We start from the raw sequence: 9,134 nt of genomic DNA, 5'->3' as shown, positions 1-9,134 counted from the left end.
ACCTTGAAATGCTTAATACTTTTTGAGTAAGGGATCTTGCATTTTCCTTTTGCATTGGGCCCTGCAAATTACGGAGCTGGTCCCAAGCCATTTATGCACTCACTGTGATGACCTTGTCTTGAGTCATGCTGGATTAGAAGTGAATTTGAGTCTGGGGATTAGAAGACTCAGAAGGCAAGCAAGTTGAGACCAGGCATGACAAAGTGGCCAGGTGCCCACCTTGCTGTAGCAAGGTTAACAATTGGCTTAACCCTTTGTGCCCCAGAGCTCTAATCCCATCTAAGCAGCTCCTGTCGTTTGGGGACTTCAGACCCTACCTTAACCGTTTCACTTTTAATAAAGGGTAAAGAAACCATTCTGAGACCAGACCAGAACTAAAATTTTTATACTGTCAGCACCAATAAAAGGTACCTCTTATTCTGTATAATTCCTATAGAATATATGGTCTCATATCCCTTCTAGCTTTTATGTTACTTTTCCTGAAAGAGAAAGAGAGAAAACATTTTCTTTTAAGTGATTACACTTTGCTATTCCAGGTAGTTTCAACAAAGCTGTGTCAACGAAACTACGCTCTTCTTTACAATTTTTGAAGAACACTTCCTAATAAGATTTCTTTTTCGTCATGTTCTATGAATTTAAAAAGGGAAGCAAAATTAGTCATGACGGTGTTTGGGGTTTTGTTTCATTTTTCTTTCGTTTTGTTTGTTCTTGCTGTTTTTTAGTGAAAACTGCTGCCTACCATGAGCTTCAGGATTTTTTTAGACTTTTTTCCCCGGGAAGATAAAGTCTTCCGAGTCATTTAACATAGAGTCACACATCGGACAAGGAACTGGCTTTAGGAACCCAAGTTTATTAAGATGGAGCAACAAAGGAGCAGCCCAGGAAAGAATTAGATCGATTATATTTTGCTATTCCAGGTCGTTTAAACAAAGCTGTGTCATTAAACAAAGCTGAATAGCATTAGAAGCAGTAGTGTGTGTTTTCACAGATTTCTCTCAGGATGACATATGCTTCTTTGATGCTAATAATCCTGGCATTCACTCCTCCACGGGGCAGCTGGGTTGCAGAATTCAGGTAGTGACTGTGGAGCAGCTGTGAACCCCGAAGGAAATTACTGCGGTGCCTCAGTATCTTTATGTGTAAAGCGTGTTAACATAAAAAGCCATAATGTGGAGTACTTACTGCCAGACACAGTGTTTAATGCTGTTCGTGCACTCATTCAAGTGTCTACTGAGTACCTACTACGTGCAGGCACTGGGGATATGACCGTGAGCAAAGTCCTCCATGCATCTGGATCTTGAATCTGCCCAACGGGCTTTTGAAGTCAATACTATTGTTACCTCTGTTTGACAGATGAGGAAATTAAAACTAAAAGTGGTTAAATAAAATTGGCTTCCAGATCACACGTCTAGTAAGTGGCTGAGTTGGGATTCATACTTAGATTCATCTGAATTTCCACAGCCCGTGCTTTTCATCATAGGCTGTGCAGTGAGGGGAGTTTTGAGGCCAAAGAACCAAAAGCTTTTCATCATAGGCTGTGCAGTGAGGGGAGTTTTGAGGCCAAAGAACCAAAAGCTAATGAGGTCCTTACGTGCAGAGAGTACCCTGGGAATTTGAGAAAGTGTAAATAGAGGTGCCAAGAATGCCTCTCCCCACTTTCGGCTTGAGGACTGAGCAAAGGTTGGCTTGGAATCATTCTCCCTCATCCTCGGCAGGGCGGCCTGTCATTTCATAGAATCGTCTGGTTTGGAGGGTTCCAGGTACGTATGTGAGAGACTCGTGTATAAGGGACACTTACTTTTTCCACCCTTTGGTGTTTGTCCAGAATCCTGCAATAAGGAAAACACTGGTGTTTGCAGAAACTGGTCTAAAAACTATATGTGTTGAAAAAGGTGAAGGTTAATTAACCTCTCTGTTTGCCTCCTCTCCAAAAAACTTTGCTGTCATACAAGAGTTGACTAATAAGCTTCCAGGTAAAAGGGACATGGCACAGTGCCTGGCACAGAATATGAATTCAGTAAATACAAGAATGAATGAATGAATGAATGAATGAATGATTTCAACTCATGAATAAGTTCAACATAACAAGCAGGTGAAAGCAATTACTCTGGACTCCGCACTTCCCAAAGGCCAGGGGACATTTTCAAGCACTCAGCTCCCACTGGAAAAATCAGGGCAGGTAAACATATCCCTCAGCATGTTCTCTGAAATGCCAAGACTTGCAGAAGAATGTGGAGCCCAAAAACGGTCAGAGCAGATTGTTTTGCTGTCATTCTTCTTGGGCTACTGAGAAGTCAAATGAACAGAGTCCCCTCCACCACCCCACACACACCAGATGGAAATCATGGGAATCAAGACATTCCAATCTACAGAGCCTCACTCAGCCTGAAATAATAGTACTGACTTAGTCCGGTTTCTGTTTTCCAGGACAAGTAATGATTTAAGGTCAGAGGATAGGAAATACTGATAAGTCATTAAATTCACTAACTCCCCCCCCACCCCCCCAGGATAAGACCGGTTTAAACACTTGTGCCTATTTACCCAGCTGGTTAAAATTACACTGGAGCCGAGCTCTTCCCCTCCCACCTCCCACCCCCCGTCACACACATGCCTCTTGCCCCCTATCCTTGTAATAAAGATCATATAAACTCACTTCTCAACGGAGACCTTCCAAAAAGGCATCGTAGCCTGAACTTTGTTTCCAACAGAGTGAGAATAGAGTTGAGAAAGGGCAGCATTTCCAAAGCCCCTCAACCCCTCAGCATGAATTATTTCTAAGTCATCAGTCTGTCCTCAATTTTGTCTGTCTGTCTCAGTGCCGTTTCAACACATGTGGAGACCCCACGGCACATCAGATTGGCTTTGCAAGCTGTTTGCCACACTGGTGCAACTCTTGCGACAGAGGTTTGAAATCGGCGTCTCCTCTGGCCTCTGTGTCTTGGAGCGTCCTGGTCGCTTGGGTCTCAAACTGCGGATTTTGAGCTTGGTGTAGAATTTGGGGAATGAGGGACTTGAAAAATAATACACCAAGGGGTCCAGCATGCTGTTCATATAGGTGAAGCTGAGGGTGACGTGGAGGGCTACGTGGACAGAGGGGTTGCAGGCGCTCGAGGGCACCGTCCAGAGGAAATACAGCCTGGCTGACACGCTGGGCAGGTAGCACGTGACAAACACGGCCATCACCACCATAATGAACCTCATAGCCTTCTTCATCCGAGTCTGCCTCGCCAGCTGCTGCCTCTGCTTCAGGCTCCAAATAATCTTGAAGGAGCAGAACAAGATGATGCCGAGGGGCAGGAAGAACTCCAACTGGAACATGATGTCATGCCAGCCGTTGGCCGACTCCATGATGAAGCTCTCACAGGATATGGTCTTCTCTTGCACACACAGGTGGTTCTCCATCAAAAGATACAGGGTCCCCAGGATGACCATGGTCCAAAGGGCGCAGACGATGCCAGCCGCAGTCCGGTTGGAGATGGTGTTCAGCACGTGGTGGGGATGGACCACTTTGAAATACCTGTCCACGGCCACCACCGTGAGAAAGACGATGCTGCCCGCCCTGTTCATGGCCAGCATGAACAGCACTATGCGGCAGGGAATGTCCTCAAACGTCCATCGTCTATCTCTGCGGTAGTAGTCTGTCCGAAAGGGCAGGCAGATCATGAGAAGGAAGTCGGCCACGGCCAAGTTGAAAAGGTAAATAGTGCTGGGTTTCCAGGTCTTCATGTGGAAGCAGAAACCACATAAAGCAATGCCGTTGCCCAGGGCACCAAGCACAAATGCCAGGATCAGCAGCGGTGGCATCACCCGCGAAATGGGGTCCCCCTCAATGAGGCAACACGACCCGTTGTCCATGGTGGATAGAGGACAAATGTTCCGTGTGCCGGGCAAGCCCTGGAGTCCCCACAAAGACACAGGTGCTTATCTGAAGGCTGTCACTCACCCAGCTGCTATTTTTCTAACTTCTTCACCCTGGGATGTAGGTACCCACCGCACATGTGGGTGAATGCAGCCACAACGGAGAACAGAAACTTGAGCCAGGAAATGAGAGCCTCAGGGAAGTCCTTTCTTCAGAACTTGGGTCACAAGCTGCCTGTCTCCCCAACAGCCCAAGCATGTAGCACGGTAAGGCTTTGAAATGCATGTAATTTCGTGCAAGTGGTCATTTCTGGGAAGCGACCGGGAGGTCCAATGAGATTCATGCTGGAGAGGAGTTGTTGGGTCCGGCCCCAGAACGATTTTTATTTCCAGCCTCACTCTTTTCCCGCAGACTCTCTCTGTGCTGGAGAGCCGCAAAGCTACCCAGAAGGCATGAAAAGAGTTTGTTTGTCCTCCCTCCCGGAGGAGAAATACAAACATTTCCTGCAGCCAATCTGGGCCTCTGCGTTGCTTTCCTCCCTAACCTTTGCCTGACTGCCCGTCCTCTCCCTCATCCCATGGGGCACTCCCAGGCAGTGCCAGAGACCGAGGCTCAGAGCCATTTCCTGTGCCCACACCCCAAAACAGCCCTCAAAAATCAGAAGAGTCTGTGGAGGAAAAAAGTTCTAAAAACCGCATTTGTTGGGTGTTAGAAAACTTCTTTGAAGTGTTGCCGCCTCTCCTCCCCTCCATTCACACCTCCTACCCTTTGCCTCCTTCCTGGGATCCAAGCGACTAGTTGCACAACCAGCAAGACTGTGCGTCCCAAGCCATTTCTCATATGTCCGTCTCCATGAAACCGCCTCTGTGGGAGCCAGTTCCTCCCTCTGCTGTTTGCAAAAGAGGATTTGGCTCTGAGTTTCCCACTGGCTGTTCAAAGCAGCCAAGCAGCGGGATACACAGGTTTTTAATTTTAATTATGTGCTGAGCCCATTGGTGGGGACGCATAAGGGTTGGGGCCGTTGGTCCAAGAGTCTATCTCTAAAATAATCATGGGTAAAATTAGACTGCACCAAAGATCAGAGTCTGCTAAATTTTCCTGTCCTTTGACTGTAGAAGTGACTTACGTGCCCTGTGGCTTTCCAGCTCCCAGCTTAGGAGAGGGGTGAGGAGAGGGAGTGTTTTGGAAGCGTGCATGCCTTCTTCCGTTGCTGATTAAAACTAAATTCTTCCCTCTGAATCCTAGACTCCCAATTAGCCTGACAACATTCCCTACTCACTGCCCTTGCCCTAGCACCGACCACTGTCATCTCCTAGCTGTTGAAACTAGTCCATTCCCTGTAATTCCTCTCCCACACTACAATGTGATTTTTTTCTGAAGTACAGATATGATCAGATCCCTTTTTCCCCCTCACTTAACAGCCATCATTAGCTCCCTCCGATCTGCCAAGGTGATAGCTATATAGCCTGTGAGCCATATCTGGTTCGAAAACCGGTTCGATTTGGCCCACATGTTTAAAAAAACTAGGACTGTCCTAGAAAAAAACCTGTATTTCCAGCCTCTCCTGGGAAACTGGAAGATCTGGCCACAGTTGGCCAAAAATCCCACATAGTAACAATCGGCTAGAGCTGAGAGTAGCTGCCCCCTCGAGAAGGCCAAGAAGTCTCCATTTTGCCACAGCCCCCACCACTCCCTATTACCTGGTCAGCTTCACTCATTCAAATGCCTAATCTCTGGGATTTTGAGTTTGTCACCTCTGCTTTAGGTTAAAGATGGCATTCCTTGGCTTAGTATACAAGGCCCTTCACAGATGGTTCCCAAACTACCTTTCCTGCCACTTTCCTCCTCACTTGTTAGTCTCATAACTTCTAATAAATGTGTCCATCGAACGTCTACGTTTAGCTCCCCCACTAATCCAAGAGGTCCTTGAAGACAAAGTCCATTTTCTTGGCAGGAAGGGGATGGAATAAAGATCTGGATAACTAAGTCCTGCTTTTCATGAGAGCTCATAGCAGCCACTTTTATTGGGGGGAGGGGGACCTTCGTGATTCTCTAAGGAGGTGTTCGCTGTTGTAGGCTGTAGCACCCCAAGATGAGGCTGGCTGGGGAACTCTGAATACCTTAAGAAGGACAGGCTGGATTTTTCAGCAAATGGAAAATACTCTTCATCCGTGTTAGCAGATACCTCCAGATTCTTGTAAACACAAGGGCTTCCTTTTCTTGCGTGACTAACACCGGCCTTTCTTTTCCTCATCCTTTCTGTCTTGTCAAATATCCTTCCTCTCTATCTCTCTCTTTGACTGTAGAATTAGCTGGAAGGCAAAGGATTTAGGAATAAAACACATGTTTCTCTGAAAGTCTACTGTTGATAATGTGTAGGGAGGGAATAGGTGGGAAATCTTTTTTGCTGTGAACCTAAAACTGCTCTAAAAATATAGTCTTAAAAGAACTTATACCAGGTTTTATTACTGATCTTATTTTTATTCCTAGCTATTAATTACAGTACCTGATGCAAAGTAGAGGCTTTGTTGATTTAAAATGGTTTATTCACACCTGAAACTAATATATTATTCTATACCAAATCACTTTAAAAAAGTACATTAAAGTGTAAAAATAACATAAATAAAAATTAAATTAAATTAAGTGAATCCTCAAGGCGTTTTTGCTAGATGCTTTCAGGTTTCCCCAAATGAGAAAACTATTACCTGCCATCTGGAGCTCAGTTTTTAGGGGAGGAAATAAGACAAATACGTAAATAACAATAAAGCAAAGCAAACAGAATAAGGAGTTTAAGGCAATATTTTCCAAAATGTGGTTGACACACCCCAGAGAATAGGCAAAAATATTTTAGGTGACACAGAGTAATATACATACACATGTATTTTGACTTTATAGCTATGACTTTATTTTAATGTGTGTTTAAAAAACACACATTGGAGTTTTGTGAAAGAGAGTTGTGTGAGAGAGAGTTGTTAACATTTCTAGGGGGCAGAAATAGAAGGAACAGACATTCCAGACAAAATGCAGATCATGGAAGAAGTAAGGCAGGAGGGGGTATATGAGGAATATAGGAGGATGTTGACATTTGGAGTCTATTCACAGAACTGTAAGGAATAAAACAGGCCGCCACCGTTGAGTGGGGGCAGTTTTGCAGGAGACCTTGAATTCAGTGGCAATGGGGAGCCATTTTTTAGGTAAATAGTATTGTAAACAATTGTGTGAATAGTTAGTTGAAAGAGAGAATGGCAGTAACAGGAACAGGTTTTTGTTCCCGCCCCTCCCCTAATCCTGCAAGCCCTGAGGACACAGTACTGTCCCTTGTTGTCACTTGGGAATTCTGCAGGCTTGGAACCTGTGTTTTCTCTTTCTAGTGTGTTCCAACGGGAGCCTTGGTGGGGCTATTATCCAGATAACTGAAGCCCCACTCCCTTAAGCATCAACACTTTAAAAAGAAATTTCTCAAACCTCTTTTTCCGATTCCACACCAGAACCAAAGGAACTTAGTGCCAGCCACCAAATAGCTGAAGCCGTAAGCTTCGTTCCCTCTTCTTCCTCACTCCCCACCATCTCCACTCTGCTGGTCAGATGCCCTAAGCCTCTCCATGCCCACTGCAACCACTTTGGCTGGTCCAAGATTCTGGAGGAATGCAGCTGCCTCCTGATGGGCCCTCCTGCTGCCTGTGTTGCTCCTCCTCCAATCCGTTCTCTGAAACTCAACTCTGCTGTCATTACTCATCTGGTAAAATGCTCCAGTGACTCCGGGTTTGTCCTTAGTGGGGGAATTCAATATGGTTGACAAGGCTGCACAGAACTGGCCTCAACAGCTCCAACATGAGCCATGACTGTATTTAGTAACCAAAGACTGTCCTACAGGGACCGCTGGGGACACACTTCCTTCCCTCCTATAACTCTTTTGTCAGCATCAGCCTAGATCAGTGTCTTCCAATAGAACCTTCTACAAGGATGGAAATGTTCTGTAAGATACATGTAGCTTTTGAGCACTTGAAATGGGGCTAGTGGGAACTGAGTTTTCAGTATTAGTTCATTTCAATGAATTTAAAATTTAAAACCACTCGTGGTTACCAAATAAGAACCCCAGGACACTACGTCCTCTAACCCCCAAGCCTTCTGGGAATCTCCCTATCCGGTCTGGGTTAAGCCCTCCTCTCTGCACCATCTCTGCCACTCACATACCACGAAGTATTATAAGGGTTTACTTGTGTGTCCTTCCCCAGCTCCCCATCTCTGCAAAGACTAACACCGGGTCTGATTTAGCTTTGCATGCCCGGAACCTAGCCCAACACCTGCCATCAAGCTCAGTATGTCTTTAGTAAGTGAGTGAACTAGTGAACAAATGATTCCAGACCTTTGCAATTTACTTCTTCTGGCTGTGAGGATACAGCCCTGATTAGGAAGGGCTGGTTGAAAGAACTTGTGGACACACCAGCCAGGCTGACCCGGCATGCTCCTGGGCCCTGCCGTGCCAACCCCTCCGATATCTTATAAGACAACGTTCTCCATTATATGTGACAGGGGCAGGAAGTGGACACTTCTGTGGGGGCTGCCTGGCAGGTGTCAGGAGGAGGAACTGTCTGCGGTAGTATTTTAGAAAGACACATTTGTGTGTGCCTCCTTTATCCCCACATACTGCCACACTCACAACACTTCTGTCGTCAAGTGTGTGCGATATTTTTCCCACACTAAGCAATTCTCTGTGGCACCAACTGGGTGTCCTGTAATTCCCTTCAGTTCTGGCACCAACCAGAGTGAATGCAGACCCCACAGGTTGAGGGTTCAGTCCCACGAGACTGCTCCCCACTTCAGATGCCAGTTGCAAGATATGGGTCCCCAGGTTACCCACAATTTCTGCCTGACTTGGTTACCATTCGAGGTTCCCATGACCTCCCTCCTCAGATTCCGTCGTATGTTAGAACAGCTTGCAGAACTCAGGGAAACACTCACTTATGTTTACTAGTTTATCAAATAATAAAGAATATGATAAAGGATACAGATGAACAGCTAGATGAAGAGGTATATTGGGTGAGCTCTGGAAGGGTCCCAAGTGCAGGAGCTTCTGTCCCATGGAGTTGGGGTACGTCACCCTTCTAGTTCATGCACGTGCTCACCAACCCAGAAACTCTCATACTTTGGGGATTTTTATGGAGGCTTTGTCACCTGGGCATGACCCATCATTACTCCATTTCCAGCCCCTCTCTCCTCTCTGGAGAATGGGGGGTGGGGCTAAAAATGCCAAGCTTCTAATCATGGCTTGGTC

The 9,134-nt window shown here is 46.0% G+C and overlaps 1 protein-coding gene across 1 annotated transcript; it reads right to left on the bottom strand.

Annotated features, from left to right (window-relative positions):
- Positions 1–835: 835 nt before the first annotated feature.
- HCAR1 (hydroxycarboxylic acid receptor 1) lies at positions 836–4,278 on the bottom strand. The gene has a single exon (XM_081037191.1). It carries the CDS (start codon positions 3,853–3,855, stop codon positions 2,824–2,826), a length of 1,032 nt encoding a protein of 343 aa, XP_080893317.1. The 5' UTR covers positions 3,856–4,278; the 3' UTR covers positions 836–2,823.
- Between the last annotated feature and the right edge of the window lie 4,856 nt (positions 4,279–9,134).

Source organism: Rhinolophus hipposideros, assembly GCF_964194185.1.
Source record: "Rhinolophus hipposideros genome assembly, chromosome: 24".
NCBI lineage: Eukaryota > Metazoa > Chordata > Mammalia > Chiroptera > Rhinolophidae > Rhinolophus > Rhinolophus hipposideros.
The sequence above is the reverse complement of the archived record's forward strand: the minus strand, read 5'-3'. Positions and strand labels throughout refer to the sequence as shown.

Excerpts from the sequence above, each read along its gene's own strand:
- HCAR1 (XM_081037191.1), bottom strand. The coding sequence starts at position 3,855 with ATGGACAACGGGTCGTGTTGCCTCATTGAGGGGGACCCCATTTCGCGG.